At 47.3% G+C, this 20,603-nt stretch overlaps 1 protein-coding gene across 2 annotated transcripts; it reads left to right on the top strand.

The window, feature by feature from the left end:
• The first annotated feature begins 15,209 nt into the window (after nt 1–15,209).
• si:dkeyp-117h8.4 (uncharacterized protein LOC572032 homolog) lies at nt 15,210–19,097 on the top strand. 2 transcript variants are annotated; one of them, XM_061288129.1, is made up of 7 exons: nt 15,210–15,426; nt 15,587–15,650; nt 15,730–15,779; nt 16,084–16,153; nt 16,610–16,729; nt 18,374–18,502; nt 18,582–19,097. In XM_061288129.1, the coding sequence occupies exons 1-7, from the start codon at nt 15,349–15,351 to the stop codon at nt 18,608–18,610; spliced, it is 540 nt and encodes a 179-aa protein (XP_061144113.1). In that variant the 5' UTR covers nt 15,210–15,348; the 3' UTR covers nt 18,611–19,097. The 2 variants fall into 2 exon arrangements, with proteins under 2 accessions (XP_061144113.1, XP_061144103.1); XM_061288119.1 differs by having other exon boundaries at nt 16,610–18,502.
• The last annotated feature ends 1,506 nt before the right edge of the window (nt 19,098–20,603 follow it).

Raw genomic sequence — 20,603 nt, 5'->3', positions numbered from 1 at the left:
AGCGCAAACTGATATTTGTGGTTTTCCGGATCATCCCAGTCTTGGAAAAGTGGGCATGGTGAACTGGGAAGACCACACAAGATCTCAGCAGGCCTTCTCCAGAAGCCCCAACCCTGCTCAAGTGCAACGCTACTCCAGGTCCCCGGCTTCCACACGCCAAAGGCCACTTACGCCCCAGCCAAAGTCTTGCCTGGGGTCCCCCCCACAGGCCCGCAAGAGTCTCTTTCAGCACCTCTCCGTTGACTCCTCCTAGACATCGGGCTTCTTCCCGTACTCCAGAAAGGACCTGGATGAAGATTTCGATAAGCACTTCCACAAGTTTGTGTGTCAGAGCAAACTCTGTCCAAGTGCTGAGGCCCGCCAGCCTAATTTCTCCCAAACGCTGGGGGCACTGGCTTTGTCACCGCACTGCTTCAAGCTGAGGAAGCATCACCGGGGGTTGGAGCGGGACAAGTTGTCCTGCTCCGACCGATGGAGCCTTTTCTCTCTCCAGGGTTGAAGTGGCACAGAAATGAGAAGCTGAGACGCCGCCTCCGTCTGCCCGACTGTGAGGCTGCCGAATGTGGTGTCTTGGAGCACGACATGTTTCGAGGATCCCAGTCAGGTGAACGGCTTGGAATCCCTACAAGGTAAGCATTCTTTTTACAACACTGTTAAGACAACCGAGAATCGCTTCATTGAGTCCATCATGTCTTTATTATTCAACAGGAAGTCCAAAAGAGGTCCAGAGTCATTAAGGTAACTGAACTGTGTTTAAGGATTGGTATATTGATATTATGGAGGTGTCCAGTTTGGCCTTTGATAAACACCTAATACTTTGTTGTGCTATTTTCACAACTGATCCTCCCATCTCCCTCAGCTGAAGAGAAAATGATGACTGCCTCCTGTCAGCACAAAAGATGTTCAGCGTCTAAAATGTTGTTCCTCGCCTTAGCTGGACCATTCTCAAAGTGTTTTAGTCAGCGCGGCTTCAATTTGCCTGTTGCAAGAAATTATTGTGTGTGATGTTGAAGTGTATTTTACCATTGGTGTGTGCTTGTTTATTTACCGATGGTGTGTGCATGTTATTTGTGTTGTTGAAGTGTATTTTACCATTGGTGTGTGCTTGTTTATTTACTGATGGTGTGTGCATGTTTTCTGTGTTCTTAAAGTGTATTTTACAGATGGTGTGTGCATGTTTTATTGTTAATAAGTTAGTTCAAATAAAACAAGACTGAAAAAAAAAAAGGTGAATTCATTCAGTTTATTTTATGTGTAAGGAAACAGAAGATAATGGATCGTGTTCAGGACCACCAGGGACATTTTACACAGTCGCTCATTTTAGTAGAAAACCTTAATGTTCTTGGGGAGGGAAAAAAATAATTTGTATATATAAATACATATGTGTGTGTGTGTGCGTGTATGTATGTATATATGTATATTTATATAAAGTACATATGTAAATTGGGTTATCTAAAATCTGTTCAAATCGTATATTCACATAACTCAGATGAATCCAGCCACTAGCGTAGAAGCAGTCGATGCACTCAGATGTAATAAAAAGGACAAAGTTTTCTTCGTGAGATTGAGTGTGACATGTACAGATGGCCCTCATCCTCTTCCGTAGACATGGAACCTGACTCGCTATAGTTATATAGTAGCAAATTGATTATTACAGCTAAAATGTTAAGAAAAAAATGAGCTCAGAGGCAAACGATCCAATTACCACAAATCAATTAGAGCCGTGTGTGCTTTGGCCATCGGGGAGCAGTATAATACAGTTTTACAACTCGCTCGTAAAACTGCAGTACGTATGTTTAGGTCTCAGACTATGAACTCTTTAGATTCATTTAGGTTCCAAGAGGTGCTCATTTTATTCTGTCTGCTGCTTTTCCTCAATTACACAGCAACCACATAGAGAAAATTTATGCGGGAAGAGGACACCTCTGAAGAAGACGAGGAGGCCTTCATCCCTGAATCACCATAATGTAGCTGGCCTGATGCCAACGTCTGTGGACAAAGCCTGTGGTCATGACTTTGAATTTGGGCTTTTTGAATACGGGCCTGGGAACGTCCACCTCAACTCACAGACATTTGCACCCTTACTGATACTTTTGCTCTTTGCGTGTCACATTGTCACAGATGCTTTTGAGAAAGCTGACCAACGATGTGAAGGAGGTTTGCAATCTACTGTCCAACACCAAATTCAGACAGGAAGAGTCTTATGAACAGGTGTTCCCCATGCCTTTTGCCAGGACACAAACGCACACACACTCACGAGGAAAAATGGCTGTGCATTCTTATAGCTCTCAAAGTGCTCTTCAGATGACCAACACTTACACCACGCCTTATTTTGGAGACATTCACTGACATATTTACTGTCTCTCGTGTAACGTCAGAGCTCCAACTTGGTGTCGTGGAGCCACGCCAGCATCTCTGGTCCCAGGTCGAAGAGGCCGGCCTCTGAGGGTGGTCTATATAGGGGGCAGGTGTTGATGATGTGGTCGGCTGTCTGCTCCACACTCGCATGCCGCACTGTCCACCAGTCCCCACTGCCACAGACGTGTTGAAGCGCCCAACACCAGTTCTTAAGCGGTTCAGTGTGGTCCACTGCTGGTGAGGTAGTAAGTCTCCTCCTATGGCGCCGTCTCCTGGTTCCCAGACATAACGGTGCATGAGGGAGGGGCCAGCTGCCTACCACTTCCTGGTGAGAACGTGGGTGGCAGCCTCTCGCCGAAGGTTGGCCGGCGCTATTCCCGCGAGGACAGGCAGGAGGGACACAGGGGTGGGTTTCAGGCATCCTGTAATAGTTCGGACGGCGTTGTTAATTGCCACATCCACCTTTTTGGCATGGGGGCTTCTGTTCCAAACTGGAGCACAGTACTCTGCTGCAGAGAAGACCAGCGCTTGGGTTGATATCCGCAAGATCTTAGCAGAGGCTCCCCACGTTGTTCCAGCAAGGCGGCGGATCAGTGCAACCCTGGATGTCACCTTTGCCTTCAGATCTTCGAGGTGTTGTTTGAAGGATAGGGTCCGATCCAGACGCACGCCGAGGTACCTCGTGGCTTGTTGAACCTCCAGGCGTTTGCCCTCAATGCTCACTGCCAGTTCTCTCCTTGCTTCCCTGGTGCTAAGGTGGTATGATGCACCAACAGTTTTCCTGAGCTGGAGACGCCACTTGAAGGTATGCTGCCATGGAGCGCATGTCTTCATTCAGGCCGCCTTCCACGTTGGTCGACTCGGCATGATGGCAAGGTCGTCTGCATGGCCATACTTTCTGGATGCTGTGTCCGGTAGGTCGTATATATAGATGTTAAATAGTGTTGGTGAGAGAACGGAACCTTGCGGTATCTCCCGCTCCTCAGTCTACGGAGCCTACTGCACTGCCCACTGCTGGTTTGGAGAGTAAAGCTGCGGTTGGAAAGCGTCTCCATAATGAATGCACCATGTGCCGGTCCGGTATGGTCCTCAGCAGCTTCAGGTGGAGTCCCCGGTGACACACGGTGTCATATGCGGCAGTTAAGTCCAGGTACACCACTCCAGCTTTCTCCTTATCCTGGAAGCTGTTCTCGATGTCTTGGGAAAGTAGGGTAATCTGGTCTGCTGTTGACCTTCCGGGACGGAAACCAGCTTGTTCCCGTGGGAGTTGTGAGTCCACCACTGGCTCTATGCGGCTGTGTATCATTCTTTCCAAGATCTTAAATTTATTATTAGTACTCTTATTATTTATTGTTTGTGCCTTTTTGTTTATGATGTTTTTTACTTTTGCGCTATGCTTGCTGGCTCCGTTTTGCTCCTCTTATTTATTGTGTTATCTGTTTATTTATTATTTATTCATCACTCTTACTATTGATTGTTTGAATTTTTGCCTTCTTGTTTTTATATTGTGTCGCGTACTTGTATGTCTATCGTGTTATGTGTCTCGTCACCGTGGGATAGAGAAAAACGTAATTTCGGTCTCTTTGTGTGTTGTGACATGTGGAGAGATTGACAATAAAGCTGACTTTGACTTTGACTTTGAAACTTCAGTATTGCTGTCTCCTTCTATGCTACTGACACAAAAGCCAGGCCTGCTTGCTCCTCCGGGCGAGTTTGCCGGGAAAGACCTTCTGGGAGGCCAGTGGAGGCAAGTACAGGCGCTGGCGAACGAATTCTGGAACCGTTGGAGAAGTGAGTACCTGAGCACTCTTCATCCAAGACGTAAATGGCACAGGACACACAATGATGGACCCAGCATAGAGGAGCAGTGGTCAACCTTCGGAGACGTCGTTTACTCAACTGCCTCTGAACACATTGGACCTGCTACCTGCCGTAACCAAGACTGGTTTGATGAAAATGAGGAAGGGATACAGGGGCTGTTTGCAAAGAAGCAACAACTCCTTCGAGTGCATCAGAATGACCTACCCTCAAGACCCAAGAAGGAATGCCTTCACCGACGCAAAGGAAAATCCAAAAGAAGCTACGCAAGATGCAGGATAGGTGGTTTAGCAACAAGACAAATAAAATCCAGGGCTACACTGAGAGCCACAACTCCAAGTGTTTCTACGACGTGCTGAAGGCACTGTACGTACCTCAATCCTCTGGATGCTCACCCCAGCTCAATGTAGATGAGCTGCTGACTGAGAAGAAGAAGATACTGGAGAAATGGGTTGAACATTTCAACAACATCCTCAACTGACCAGCCTCAGTCAATGACGGACGGACCCATGGAATGCCTGCCTCAAGTTGAACCCAACCCGACCTGGACAACCTCCCCACTGAAGAAGTCAGGAAGGCTGTCAAACAAATCTCCTGTGGCAAAGCACCAGGATTTGACATTATCCCTGCTGAAGTGTACGAGGCAGGAGGCCCATGCTATGAGACAGAAACTGACTCTGCTCTTCTGGTCCCTGTGGCGAGAGGAAAAGGTGCAACAACAGTTCAGGGGTGCCAGTGTCGTCCACATCTACAAGAGGAAGGGCAACCACCAGTCTTGCGACGACCACAGAGGCATCTCCCTCTTGTCCGCAGCCAGGAAGCTCTTGGCTCGAGTACTGCTCAACTGTCCCCTGCAACACCTACAACAAGGACACCTCCCAGAAAGCCAGTATGGCTTCCGTGCCGGTCGTGGGACAGCGGACGTGATATTTGCCGCGCGCCAACTCCAGGTAAAATGCCAAGAGCACCACTGCGAACTCTGCATGACCTTTGTGGACTTGACAAGGCCTTCGACACGGTCAGCAGGGTTGACTTATGGAAGATCATGGAGAAGTTTGGCTGCCCCCAAGCAAGTGCATCAAGATATTGTAACTCTCCGACGGTTTGTCACGCCTTCGCTTCTCCAGTAACCTGGTGAGCGCTCCTTTTCCACCTGTCGGTTTAAGTGTCCTGCTTGTTTGCTTGACCCAGCTATCCATTTCTCCTATTGGGATGGTGGAAATACTGGAAGACACAAAATACTGAAAAACATCGTTTTTTGCTTTGTTTTGTTATGTCAACAATTACAACTCACTTATTACAACTTCATTTCACATTTTGTTTTTCTACACGACTTGTGGAAGAGGAAAGTGGGTTGAGGCAATTCTGCTTATCTAGGCCCGTCTCGATTACAAACGAGGTAACGATTACGATATGTGCTTCACAAAAATAGGATTTTATCCAGACACACAATCTACATTACTACAGTACTACTCATAATACTACCATCATCATTCAAAAAGAGAAAAAAAAGAAAACGAGAATTTGACCAGGGTAACATGTGACTTGAATACAGCAATATCAAATAAACTGGCAGTAACTTTGAACATGACACTCCATTTAATTAAAAACAAACCTTGTCTGTTAATTATCCTTTTTTAAATTTGGCACTTGTATTCTTGCACTCTTGTACGCTGCTGTGACAAGTAAATTTCCCTGCTGTGGGATGAATAAAGTTCTATCATCAGCATCATCATCATCACAACAACAACAACAAAAACATCCAACAGGGCTGTGTGTGCAGTGTAACGTTGAGGAGTCAGTGAAGTGTGTTTTGTTTCACTGTTACAAGCATGAAGACCAGGGTTAACTATTAAGAAATTAGATGGAGACATTGGGGGCAAAGATGACATGAAAAGTAGCAGTCACGATGAGGGGGGGAATGCTTTTTAAGATTAGATATCTTATTGAGACAGGTGTGGTGGAAAGAATTTAGCTAAAGTTGTAAAACAAATGATGGGACGGTAAGTACGCTGGTTTATACTCCAACACAGTAGGTGTTGGAGCCGGTAATGTATGTTGAAGCTGGTGCCCCCGCCGTAAAACAAGAGAAAGAAGAAAATCCCTTCGTCCAATCACCGTCCGCTCACAGACAACGACAACGGCCAAGTTTTGAATATCGCAGCGCTTTTACAAGTTTTGAATATCACTGTGCTTTTGCACGTTTTGTTTCTACTTCTTCGGTGGTCACATTTAATTCGTTCTAATGGCCGAAAACATTAGATGGCAATTCGCCGCGAACGGCCAGATATACCAACAGTCGCTGCTTCGAATTATAAAAAAGGTGCGTGTTCCAAATGGTCGATGGTTAGCTGGAGCTACAAAGTTGACATTTTGACAACGCAACAACAAAAATAGATGTGCAAGATAGAAAACGCGGTTTTCTACATTGCAGATCAACTTTTATATTCTTAAGCCAACATTTTCATTCTCCCCAAAAACAGTATTCCAACCTGCCCGATCCCGACGCGGCGATAGAAGTGGACCTCAATAACACCAGTACAGAAAGTAAGTCGTTGCTTGTTATTTATTTTTATGTCAACCTCTTGATTATTATGTTTTGATTGTTTTTTGTATATTTTTAAAGGCCTGCTGCGTTACATGAAGCTGTCTAAGAAGATGTTAAAAGCGAAGGAGGTGGGCAAATCGCCTTTTTTCCCTGCTGACCCATTGGTCTTGAAAATACACATCTCATTTTGAATTTCAGATGTTGGGCTTTTGGCTCTATTTTTTTTATTAGCATAAGATGCACCTATAAGCATCTCTATGAATTGATTTGGTCGATATATGTCGTTCTTTTCAAAGCATTGAATTAATGAATTACCTGTTATCGCTGTCCTGTTTAGGTTTTTTTTCTGCAGTGGAAAAGTGGCTTTAGTCAGCATATGGACAATTTTATCGAATGAAGAAATGTTTTGTCTGCATATTTTTTGTTCAAAAGCTGGACCAATCGCAGCAAGATGGCGGAGGCGATTCTTGCCAGATGTTAGTGGATGGTGACAATGATGATGGTAAGAGCAGCAATTTCTCACTTGATGACTTGATGGGATGGAGGCTTAATGGGGGCCAGATCCGGACCCCCAAAATGAGTTTGACAACCCTGGCTTGTGATTCGTTGTAAATACGCCAAAACATTTTCGATTCACAACAGAAGTTGTTCTCACATTGGAAAAAAAAAACGCTAGGGGGGGTGCTGATCTAGTGACTGCTGTGTTCTTTCTGTGGCTGCTTACTATGTTGGGGGATTTTAAAGGAATGCGATTGTACAACAGTTCGGACTTATTTTGTCATAAGTTTCTCCTTTACCGCGGGTGTGCCAATTGATAGAGACGGCACCGGCCTTGCGAAACAGGCTCCTTTCAGGAAGACTTGATAAATGATGAGAAGTGATGTCAATCTTGATCACAAGGGTGTTTAAAAAAAGAAATTTATGAAGTCACTTTTTTTTTTTTTCACCCCATGCAGGTGTGTCCAACCTGCATTCCGGGGAGAGCTCTCTGAACAGAAGTCAGTGGAGCATCCCTGAATCTGATTTCCTCCCTGAGGACCAAGACAAGGAGTTGGAGTTGAGCCTGAGAAGTCAAGGTAGCAATTTGTCAGAGCTATTCCCTACCATGAGCGGTCGAATTGGTCGAGCACGGCACCGGTGGCGCATATCCGACATAGGGAACCGTGTACTCATGAAGTACCGCAAATGGCGTCAGCAGTCCAGCAGAAGCAACCGCATTAAAACTCTGGGCACGAGCCTCAGATGATCCACGAACAAGAAAACCACAAAGAATCCAGCAACCACTTGTTCCATGCTACAGTGCTCCTCTTTGAGGGACAAAGCTCTTCTGGGGATGGACCTGTCTTTCATCCCACAATCTCCTGAATCCAAAAGGATCAAAGTAGAGGAGACCTTCATCGTGGCAAAAGAGCCACCCTTTGCCCTCAGTCCTTCCAGTGCCTCCTCTGGTTCCTTGGACCAGCCCTCAAACCCCAGAAGGTTGTTTGTCTCTGCTACCAGAGATCAGCCATCTGCGTGCGTTTTCAGTCCTTCACGATCTTCAAATTTTTCCTCCGAGGCTTCCTTAAGCAAGTTGCGAAGATGCAGAAGGCTTATGGGAGAGCAGCCATTCTCGTGCTTCCCCAGCCCTTCTGGTACCTCTTCAGGAGTGTCTTTGGACTGTCCCCTAAGCTCCAGAAAGCTATTTTCCTCAGTTGACAGAGATCAGCGAGCTTTGGGCATGCCTAGTCCTTCACGGTCTTCTGATTCCACTGCAAACCAGTCCCCGAGGGTCAAAAGGCTTTGCAGCGCTCCTGCCGGTGAGCAGCCATCTTTGCGCGGCTTCAGTCCTTTGAAGTCTCCCGGTCAGCCATCGTCGTTGGTTCTCAGTCCTCAGCGCTCTTCTGGACCCACCTTGGATCAGTTCCTGAGGTCCCAAAGGCTTTGGAGTACTGGTGCCAGAGAGCAGCCATCTTTGTGGGTTCTGAGTCCTTTGCGGCCTTCCACTCCTTCCTCAGACCAATCTGTGAGATCCACAAGATTTGCCCGCGCAGCTGCACGAGAACAGCAGTAGGAATCCCCGCGGGTCCTCAGTCCATCACGGTGTTGTGGTCGTCCCAAAGGGCTTGCTGTCTCTGCTGCCGATGAGCAGTTCTTTGCAAGTTCTTTGCAATCATCTGGGTCTTTCTCTGATTTGTCTCAGAGCTCCAAGAGTCTTTTCTTCCCTGAAAACAGCAAATTTAAAGCGCAAACTGATATTTGTGGTTTTCCGGATCATCCCAGTCTTGGAAAAGTGGGCATGGTGAACTGGGAAGACCACACAAGATCTCAGCAGGCCTTCTCCAGAAGCCCCAACCCTGCTCAAGTGCAACGCTACTCCAGGTCCCCGGCTTCCACACGCCAAAGGCCACTTACGCCCCAGCCAAAGTCTTGCCTGGGGTCCCCCCCACAGGCCCGCAAGAGTCTCTTTCAGCACCTCTCCGTTGACTCCTCCTAGACATCGGGCTTCTTCCCGTACTCCAGAAAGGACCTGGATGAAGATTTCGATAAGCACTTCCACAAGTTTGTGTGTCAGAGCAAACTCTGTCCAAGTGCTGAGGCCCGCCAGCCTAATTTCTCCCAAACGCTGGGGGCACTGGCTTTGTCACCGCACTGCTTCAAGCTGAGGAAGCATCACCGGGGGTTGGAGCGGGACAAGTTGTCCTGCTCCGACCGATGGAGCCTTTTCTCTCTCCAGGGTTGAAGTGGCACAGAAATGAGAAGCTGAGACGCCGCCTCCGTCTGCCCGACTGTGAGGCTGCCGAATGTGGTGTCTTGGAGCACGACATGTTTCGAGGATCCCAGTCAGGTGAACGGCTTGGAATCCCTACAAGGTAAGCATTCTTTTTACAACACTGTTAAGACAACCGAGAATCGCTTCATTGAGTCCATCATGTCTTTATTATTCAACAGGAAGTCCAAAAGAGGTCCAGAGTCATTAAGGTAACTGAACTGTGTTTAAGGATTGGTATATTGATATTATGGAGGTGTCCAGTTTGGCCTTTGATAAACACCTAATACTTTGTTGTGCTATTTTCACAACTGATCCTCCCATCTCCCTCAGCTGAAGAGAAAATGATGACTGCCTCCTGTCAGCACAAAAGATGTTCAGCGTCTAAAATGTTGTTCCTCGCCTTAGCTGGACCATTCTCAAAGTGTTTTAGTCAGCGCGGCTTCAATTTGCCTGTTGCAAGAAATTATTGTGTGTGATGTTGAAGTGTATTTTACCATTGGTGTGTGCTTGTTTATTTACCGATGGTGTGTGCATGTTATTTGTGTTGTTGAAGTGTATTTTACCATTGGTGTGTGCTTGTTTATTTACTGATGGTGTGTGCATGTTTTCTGTGTTCTTAAAGTGTATTTTACAGATGGTGTGTGCATGTTTTATTGTTAATAAGTTAGTTCAAATAAAACAAGACTGAAAAAAAAAAAGGTGAATTCATTCAGTTTATTTTATGTGTAAGGAAACAGAAGATAATGGATCGTGTTCAGGACCACCAGGGACATTTTACACAGTCGCTCATTTTAGTAGAAAACCTTAATGTTCTTGGGGAGGGAAAAAAATAATTTGTATATATAAATACATATGTGTGTGTGTGTGCGTGTATGTATGTATATATGTATATTTATATAAAGTACATATGTAAATTGGGTTATCTAAAATCTGTTCAAATCGTATATTCACATAACTCAGATGAATCCAGCCACTAGCGTAGAAGCAGTCGATGCACTCAGATGTAATAAAAAGGACAAAGTTTTCTTCGTGAGATTGAGTGTGACATGTACAGATGGCCCTCATCCTCTTCCGTAGACATGGAACCTGACTCGCTATAGTTATATAGTAGCAAATTGATTATTACAGCTAAAATGTTAAGAAAAAAATGAGCTCAGAGGCAAACGATCCAATTACCACAAATCAATTAGAGCCGTGTGTGCTTTGGCCATCGGGGAGCAGTATAATACAGTTTTACAACTCGCTCGTAAAACTGCAGTACGTATGTTTAGGTCTCAGACTATGAACTCTTTAGATTCATTTAGGTTCCAAGAGGTGCTCATTTTATTCTGTCTGCTGCTTTTCCTCAATTACACAGCAACCACATAGAGAAAATTTATGCGGGAAGAGGACACCTCTGAAGAAGACGAGGAGGCCTTCATCCCTGAATCACCATAATGTAGCTGGCCTGATGCCAACGTCTGTGGACAAAGCCTGTGGTCATGACTTTGAATTTGGGCTTTTTGAATACGGGCCTGGGAACGTCCACCTCAACTCACAGACATTTGCACCCTTACTGATACTTTTGCTCTTTGCGTGTCACATTGTCACAGATGCTTTTGAGAAAGCTGACCAACGATGTGAAGGAGGTTTGCAATCTACTGTCCAACACCAAATTCAGACAGGAAGAGTCTTATGAACAGGTGTTCCCCATGCCTTTTGCCAGGACACAAACGCACACACACTCACGAGGAAAAATGGCTGTGCATTCTTATAGCTCTCAAAGTGCTCTTCAGATGACCAACACTTACACCACGCCTTATTTTGGAGACATTCACTGACATATTTACTGTCTCTCGTGTAACGTCAGAGCTCCAACTTGGTGTCGTGGAGCCACGCCAGCATCTCTGGTCCCAGGTCGAAGAGGCCGGCCTCTGAGGGTGGTCTATATAGGGGGCAGGTGTTGATGATGTGGTCGGCTGTCTGCTCCACACTCGCATGCCGCACTGTCCACCAGTCCCCACTGCCACAGACGTGTTGAAGCGCCCAACACCAGTTCTTAAGCGGTTCAGTGTGGTCCACTGCTGGTGAGGTAGTAAGTCTCCTCCTATGGCGCCGTCTCCTGGTTCCCAGACATAACGGTGCATGAGGGAGGGGCCAGCTGCCTACCACTTCCTGGTGAGAACGTGGGTGGCAGCCTCTCGCCGAAGGTTGGCCGGCGCTATTCCCGCGAGGACAGGCAGGAGGGACACAGGGGTGGGTTTCAGGCATCCTGTAATAGTTCGGACGGCGTTGTTAATTGCCACATCCACCTTTTTGGCATGGGGGCTTCTGTTCCAAACTGGAGCACAGTACTCTGCTGCAGAGAAGACCAGCGCTTGGGTTGATATCCGCAAGATCTTAGCAGAGGCTCCCCACGTTGTTCCAGCAAGGCGGCGGATCAGTGCAACCCTGGATGTCACCTTTGCCTTCAGATCTTCGAGGTGTTGTTTGAAGGATAGGGTCCGATCCAGACGCACGCCGAGGTACCTCGTGGCTTGTTGAACCTCCAGGCGTTTGCCCTCAATGCTCACTGCCAGTTCTCTCCTTGCTTCCCTGGTGCTAAGGTGGTATGATGCACCAACAGTTTTCCTGAGCTGGAGACGCCACTTGAAGGTATGCTGCCATGGAGCGCATGTCTTCATTCAGGCCGCCTTCCACGTTGGTCGACTCGGCATGATGGCAAGGTCGTCTGCATGGCCATACTTTCTGGATGCTGTGTCCGGTAGGTCGTATATATAGATGTTAAATAGTGTTGGTGAGAGAACGGAACCTTGCGGTATCTCCCGCTCCTCAGTCTACGGAGCCTACTGCACTGCCCACTGCTGGTTTGGAGAGTAAAGCTGCGGTTGGAAAGCGTCTCCATAATGAATGCACCATGTGCCGGTCCGGTATGGTCCTCAGCAGCTTCAGGTGGAGTCCCCGGTGCCACACGGTGTCATATGCGGCAGTTAAGTCCAGGTACACCACTCCAGCTTTCTCCTTATCCTGGAAGCTGTTCTCGATGTCTTGGGAAAGTAGGGTAATCTGGTCTGCTGTTGACCTTCCGGGACGGAAACCAGCTTGTTCCCGTGGGAGTTGTGAGTCCACCACTGGCTCTATGCGGCTGTGTATCATTCTTTCCAAGATCTTAAATTTATTATTAGTACTCTTATTATTTATTGTTTGTGCCTTTTTGTTTATGATGTTTTTTACTTTTGCGCTATGCTTGCTGGCTCCGTTTTGCTCCTCTTATTTATTGTGTTATCTGTTTATTTATTATTTATTCATCACTCTTACTATTGATTGTTTGAATTTTTGCCTTCTTGTTTTTATATTGTGTCGCGTACTTGTATGTCTATCGTGTTATGTGTCTCGTCACCGTGGGATAGAGAAAAACGTAATTTCGGTCTCTTTGTGTGTTGTGACATGTGGAGAGATTGACAATAAAGCTGACTTTGACTTTGACTTTGAAACTTCAGTATTGCTGTCTCCTTCTATGCTACTGACACAAAAGCCAGGCCTGCTTGCTCCTCCGGGCGAGTTTGCCGGGAAAGACCTTCTGGGAGGCCAGTGGAGGCAAGTACAGGCGCTGGCGAACGAATTCTGGAACCGTTGGAGAAGTGAGTACCTGAGCACTCTTCATCCAAGACGTAAATGGCACAGGACACACAATGATGGACCCAGCATAGAGGAGCAGTGGTCAACCTTCGGAGACGTCGTTTACTCAACTGCCTCTGAACACATTGGACCTGCTACCTGCCGTAACCAAGACTGGTTTGATGAAAATGAGGAAGGGATACAGGGGCTGTTTGCAAAGAAGCAACAACTCCTTCGAGTGCATCAGAATGACCTACCCTCAAGACCCAAGAAGGAATGCCTTCACCGACGCAAAGGAAAATCCAAAAGAAGCTACGCAAGATGCAGGATAGGTGGTTTAGCAACAAGACAAATAAAATCCAGGGCTACACTGAGAGCCACAACTCCAAGTGTTTCTACGACGTGCTGAAGGCACTGTACGTACCTCAATCCTCTGGATGCTCACCCCAGCTCAATGTAGATGAGCTGCTGACTGAGAAGAAGAAGATACTGGAGAAATGGGTTGAACATTTCAACAACATCCTCAACTGACCAGCCTCAGTCAATGACGGACGGACCCATGGAATGCCTGCCTCAAGTTGAACCCAACCCGACCTGGACAACCTCCCCACTGAAGAAGTCAGGAAGGCTGTCAAACAAATCTCCTGTGGCAAAGCACCAGGATTTGACATTATCCCTGCTGAAGTGTACGAGGCAGGAGGCCCATGCTATGAGACAGAAACTGACTCTGCTCTTCTGGTCCCTGTGGCGAGAGGAAAAGGTGCAACAACAGTTCAGGGGTGCCAGTGTCGTCCACATCTACAAGAGGAAGGGCAACCACCAGTCTTGCGACGACCACAGAGGCATCTCCCTCTTGTCCGCAGCCAGGAAGCTCTTGGCTCGAGTACTGCTCAACTGTCCCCTGCAACACCTACAACAAGGACACCTCCCAGAAAGCCAGTATGGCTTCCGTTCCGGTCGTGGGACAGCGGACGTGATATTTGCCGCGCGCCAACTCCAGGTAAAATGCCAAGAGCACCACTGCGAACTCTGCATGACCTTTGTGGACTTGACAAGGCCTTCGACACGGTCAGCAGGGTTGACTTATGGAAGATCATGGAGAAGTTTGGCTGCCCCCAAGCAAGTGCATCAAGATATTGTAACTCTCCGACGGTTTGTCACGCCTTCGCTTCTCCAGTAACCTGGTGAGCGCTCCTTTTCCACCTGTCGGTTTAAGTGTCCTGCTTGTTTGCTTGACCCAGCTATCCATTTCTCCTATTGGGATGGTGGAAATACTGGAAGACACAAAATACTGAAAAACATCGTTTTTTGCTTTGTTTTGTTATGTCAACAATTGCAACTCACTTATTACAACTTCATTTCACATTTTGTTTTTCTACACGACTTGTGGAAGAGGAAAGTGGGTTGAGGCAATTCTGCTTATCTAGGCCCGTCTCGATTACAAACGAGGTAACGATTACGATATGTGCTTCACAAAAATAGGATTTTATCCAGACACACAATCTACATTACTACAGTACTACTCATAATACTACCATCATCATTCAAAAAGAGAAAAAAAAGAAAACGAAAATTTGACCAGGGTAACGTGTGACTTGAATACAGCAATATCAAATAAACTGGCAGTAACTTTGAACATGACACTCCATTTAATCAAAAACAAACCTTGTCTGTTAATTATCCTTTTTTAAATTTGGCACTTGTGTTCTTGCACTCTTGTACGCTGCTGTGACAAGTAAATTTTCCTGCTGTGGGATGAATAAAGTTCTATCATCAGCATCATCATCACAACAACAAAAACATCCAACAGGGCTGTGTGTGCAGTGTAACGTTGAGGAGTCAGTGAAGCGTGTTTTGTTTCACTGTTACAAGCATGAAGACCAGGGTTAACTATTAAGAAATGAGATGGAGACATTGGGGGCAAAGATGACATGAAAAGTTGCAGTCACGATGGGGGGGGGAATGCTTTTTAAGATTAGATATCTTATTGAGACAGGTGTGGTGGAAAGAATTTTGCTAAAATTGTAAAACTAATGATGGGACGGTAAGTACGCTGGTTTATACTCCAACACAGTAGGTGGCGGTAATGTTTGTTAAAGCTGGTGCCCCCGCCGTAAAACAAGAGAAAGAAGAAAATCCCTTCGTCCAATCACCGTCCGCTCACAGACAACATCAACGGCCAAGTTTTGAATATCGCAGCGCTTTTACAAGTTTTGAGTATCACTGTGCTTTTGCACGTTTTTACTTCTTCGGTGGTCACATTTAATTCGTTCTAATGGCCGGAAACATTAGATGGCAATTTGCCGCAAACGGCCACATATACCAACAGTCGCTGCTTCGAATTATACAAAAGGTGCGTGTTTCAAATGGTCGATGGTTAGCTGGAGCTACAAAGTTGGCATTTTGACAACGCAACAACAAAAATAGATGTGCAAGATAGAAAACGCGGTTTTCTACATTGCAGATCAACTTTCATATTCTTAAGCCAACATTTTCATTCTCCCCAAAAACAGTATTCCAACCTGCCCGATCCCGACGCGGCGATAGAAGTGGACCTCAATAACACCAGTACAGAAAGTAAGTCGTTGCTTGTTATTTATTTTTATGTCAACCTCTTGATTATTATGTTTTGATTGTGTTTTGTATATTTTTAAAGACCTGCTGCACTACATGAAGCTGTCTAAGAAGAGGATAAAGGCGAAGGAGGTGGGCAAATCGCCATTTTTCCCTGCTAACCCATTGGTCTTAAAAATAAACATCTCATTTTGAATTTCAAATGTTGGCCTTTTGGCTCTATTTTTTATTAGCATAAGATGCACCTATTAGCATCTGTATGAATTGATTTGGTCGATATGTGTCGTTCTTTTCAAAGCATTGAATTAATGAATTACATGTTATCGCTGTCCTGTTTAGGTTTTTTTTTTCTGCAGTGGAAAAGTGGCTTTAGTCAACATATGGACAATTTTATCTAATGAAGAAATGTTTTGTCTGCATATTTTTTGTTCACAAGCTGGACCAATCGCAGCAAGATGGAGGAGGCGATTCTTGCCAGATGTTAGTGGATGGTGACAATGATGATGGTAAGAGCAGCAATTTCTCACTTGATGACTGTCTTGATGGGATGGAGGCTATCTGGCCCCCCAAAATGAGTTTGACAACCCTGGCTTGTGATTCGTTGTAAATACGCCAAAACATTTTCGATTAATCATGGCAACAGAAGTTGTTCTCACATTGGGAAAAAAAAACGCTGGGGGGTGCTGATCTACTGACTGCTGTGTTCTTTCTGTGGCTGCTTACTATGTTGGGGGATTTTAAATGAATGCGATTGTACAACAGTTCGGACTTATTTTGTCATAAGTTTCTCCTTTACCGCGGGTGTGCCAATTGATAGAGACAGCACCGGCCTTGCGAAACAGGCTCCTTTCAGGAAGACTTGATAAATGATGAGAAGTGTTGTCAATCTTGATCACAAGGGTATTTAAAAAAAGAAATTCATGAAGTCACTTTTTTTTTTTTCTTCTTCTTCACCCCTCCAGGTGTGTCCAACCTGAATTCCTGGGAGAGCTCTCTGAACAGAAGTCAGTGGAGCATCCCTGAATTTGATTTCCTCCCTGAGGACCAAGACAAGGAGTTGGAGTTGAGCCTGAGAAGTCAAGGTAGCAATTTGTCAGAGCTCTTTCCTACCATGAGCGGTCGAATCGGTCGAGCACGGCACCGGTGGCGCATATCCGACATAGGGAACCGTGTACTCAAGAAGTACCGCAAATGGCGTCAGCAGTCCAGCAGAAGCAAACGCATTAAAACTCTGGGCACGAGCCTCAGACGATCCACGAGCAAGAAAACCACAAAGAATCCAGCAACCACTTGTTCCATGCTACAGTGCTCCTCTTTGAGGGACAAAGCTCTTCTGGGCATGGACCTGTCTTTCATCCCACAATCTCCTGAATCCAAAAGGATCAAAGAAGATGAGACCTTCATCGGGGCAAAAGAGCCACCCTTTGCCTTCAGTCCTTCCAGTGCCTCCTCTGGTTCCTTGGACCAGCCCTCAAACCCCAGAAGGTTGTTTGTCTCTGCCACCAGAGATCAGCCATCTGCGTGCGTTTTCAGTCCTTCACGATCTTCTAATTTTTCCTCCGAGGCTTCCTTAAGCAAGTTGCAAAGATCCAGAAGGCTTATGGGAGAGCAGCCATTCTCGTGCTTCCCCAGCCCTTCCGGTACCTCTTCAGGAGTGTCTTTGGACTGTCCCCTAAGCTCCAGAAGGCTATTTTCCTCAGTTGACAGAAATCAGCGAGCTTTGGACATGCCTAGTCCTTCACGGTCTTCTGATTCCACTGCAAACCAGTCCCCGAGGGTCAAAAGGCTTTGTAGCGCTCTTGCGGGTGAGCAGCCATCTTTGCGCGGCTTCAGTCCTTTGAAATCTCCCTGTCAGCCATCGTCGTGGGTTCTCAGTCCTCAGCGCTCTTCTGGCCCCACGTTCCTGAGGTCCCAAAGGCTTTGGAGTACTGGTGCCAGAGAGCAGCCATCTTCGTGGGTTCTAAGTCATTTGCGGCCTTCTACTCCTTCCTCAGACCGGTCTGTGAGATCCACAAGATTTGCCCGCGCAGCTGCACGAGAACAGCAGCAGCAATCCCCGCGGGTCCTCAGTCCATCACGGTGTTGTGGTCGTCCCAAAGGGCTTGCTGTCTCTGCTTCCGATGAGCGGTTCTTTGCAAGTTCTTTGCAATCATCTGGGTCTTTCTATGAGTTGTCTCAGAGCTCCAAGAGTCTTTTCTTCCCTGAAAACAGCAAATTTAAAGCGCAAACTGACATTTGTGGTTTTCCGGATCAGCCCAGTCTTGGAAAAGTGGGCATGGTGAACTGGGAAGACCACACAAGATCTCAGCGGGCCTTCTCCCGAAGCCCCAACCCTGCTCAAGTGCAACGCTACTCCAGGTCCCCGGCTTCCACACGCCAAAGGCCACTTACGCCCCAGCCAAAGTCCTGCCTGGGGTCTCCCCCACAGGCCCGCAAGAGTCTCTTTCAGCACCTCTCCGTTGACTCCTCCTTGACATCGGGCTTCTTCCCGTACTCCAAAAAGGACCTGGATGAGGATTTTGATAAGCACTTCCACAAGTTTGTGTGTCAGAGCAAACTCTGTTCAAGTGCTGAGGCCCGCCGGCCTCATTTCTCCCAAACGCTGGGGGCACTGGCTTTGTCTCCGCACTGCTTTAAGCTGAGGAAGCATCACCGGGAGTTGGACTGGGACAAGTTGGACTGGGACAAGTTGTCCTGCTCCGACCGATGGAGCCTTTTCTCTCCAGGGTCGAAGTGGCACAGAAATGAGAAGCTGAGACGCCGTCTCCGTCTGCCCGACTGTGAGGCTGCCGAATGTGGTGTCACGACATGTTTTGAGGATCCCAGTCAGGTGAACGGCTTGGAATCCCTACAAGGTAAGCATTCTTTCTACAACACTATTAAGACAACCGAGAATCGCTTCATTGAGTCCATCGTGTCTTTATTATTCAACAGGAAGTCCAAAAGAGGTCCCGAGTCATTAAGGCAACTGAACTGTGTTTAAGGATTGGTATATTGATATTATGGAGGTGTCCAGTTTGGCCTTTGATAAACACCTAATACTTTGTTGTGCTATTTTCACAACTGATCCTCCCATCTCCCTCAGCTGAAGAGAAAATGATGACTGCCTCCTGTCAGCACAAAAGATGTTCAGCGTCTAAAATGTTGTTCCTCGCTTTAGCTGGACCATTCTCAAAGTGTTTGTCAGCGCGGCTTCAATTTGCCTGTTGCGAGAAATTATTGTGTGTGATGTTGAAGTGTATTTTACCATTGGTGTGTGCTTGTTTATTTACCGATGGTGTGTGCATGTTTTTTGTGTTGTTGAAGTGTATTTTACCATTGGTGTGTGCTTGTTTATTTACTGATGGTGTGTGCATGTTTTCTGTGTTCTTGAAGTGTATTTTACAGATGGTGTGTGCATGTTTTGTTGTTAATAAGTTAGTTCAAATAAAACAAGACTGAAGGAAAAAAAAAAAAAGGTGAATTCACTCAGTTTATTTCATGTGTAAGGAAACAGAATATTAATCCTGCTTCAATGCCTACCGCCCCGTGGCACTTACACCCATTATCATGAAGTGCTTTGAGCGGCTTGTCTTGGAGCACAGCTGATCCGCTCTCCCCCCCCACCATTGACCCCTTCCAGTTTGCGTACCGAGCCAAACGGTCCTCTGAGGATGCCATCTGCTCTGCCCTCCACTCAGCCCTCACCCACCTGGAGAGAAGGGACTCGTATGTGAGATTGCTGTTTGTGGACTTCAGTTCTGCCCTCAACACCATTGTGCCACAGCGCCTCATCAGCAAACTTGACACGCTGGGCCTCAGTACCTACCTCTGCAACTGGCTACTGGACTTCCTCTGTCAGAGGCCACAGGTGGTACGTGTTGGCGACAAAATCTCCGCCAACATCACGCTGAGCACGGGGGCCCCCCAAGGCTGTGTGCTCAGTCCGCTGCTCTTCACCCTCCTGACGCACGACTGCACTGCAACCTACAGTGACAACCGCAGAGTGAAGTTTGCTGACGACACAACTCTGGTGGGTCTCATCACCAAGGGAGACGAGACCCAATACAGGCTGGAGGTTGACCTTCTGACCACGTGGTGCAGGAACAACAACCTGCTGCTGAACGTCGACAAGACCAAGGAGATTGTTGTGGACTTCCGGAAGGGTCACACCCAACACCTGCCGCTGACCATCGATGGTGCTGTGGTGGAGAGAGTGAGCAGCGCCAAGTTCCTGGGGGTGCACATCAGTGAGGATCTCTCCTGGTCCACCAACACCGCATCACTGGCAAAGAAAGCCCAGCGCCGCCTGTACTTCCTGCGGAAACTCAGGCGAGCAAGCGCTCGGTACGCAAACTGGAAGGGGTCAATGGTGAGGGGGAGAACGGATTGGATGTGCTCCCTGACAAGCCGCTCAAAGCACTTCATGATGATGGGCGTAAGTGCCACGGGGCGGTAGGCATTGAAGCAGGACGGAGCAGGTTTCTTCGGCATAGGTACGATGGTGGCAGCTTTGAAACACGAAGGGACGATGGCCTGCTGCAGGGGAGATGTCCGTGAAGACACCCGTCAGCTCAACAGCGCAGTCCTTCAGCGCTCGACCCGGGATGTTGTCAGGGCCCGGCGCCTTACGGATGTTGATGGCGGCAAGCGCCCTCCTCACGCTGTCGGCGGAGAGGCACAGGGGCAGCTCGTGTGAAGGGGGAGTGGCCTTCAGCGGGCCAGTGCTGTTCTGAGCGTCGAATCAAGCAAAGAAGCGGTTAAGGTCATTGAGCAGACTGACGTCGCCTTCACAGCTCTGCGGCGCGGGCTTGTGATCCGTGATGGTCTGAATACCCTGCCAAAGGCTCCGTGCGTCCCTGCTGTCCTTGAAGTGGGCGGTAATTTTGCACGAGAACGCCCTCTTTGCTTCTTTGATGCCCCGGGACAGGTCGGCCCTCGCAGTCCTCAAGCCAGCCTCATCCCCCGCTCTAAAGG

The sequence above is a fragment of the Syngnathus typhle genome, linkage group LG1 (assembly GCF_033458585.1).
Source record: "Syngnathus typhle isolate RoL2023-S1 ecotype Sweden linkage group LG1, RoL_Styp_1.0, whole genome shotgun sequence".
Lineage (NCBI taxonomy): Eukaryota > Metazoa > Chordata > Actinopteri > Syngnathiformes > Syngnathidae > Syngnathus > Syngnathus typhle.
This window is presented reverse-complemented; position numbering and strand designations above follow the sequence as displayed.

Coding starts and splice junctions, on each gene's coding strand:
- si:dkeyp-117h8.4 (XM_061288119.1), top strand. CDS start 15,349: ATGGCCGGAAACATTAGATGGCAATTTGCCGCAAACGGCCACATATAC. Junction 16,154..16,609: donor GGATGGTGACAATGATGATG/GTAAGAGCAGCA, acceptor TCACCCCTCCAG/GTGTGTCCAACCTGAATTCC. Junction 18,503..18,581: donor CGGCTTGGAATCCCTACAAG/GTAAGCATTCTT, acceptor ATTATTCAACAG/GAAGTCCAAAAGAGGTCCCG.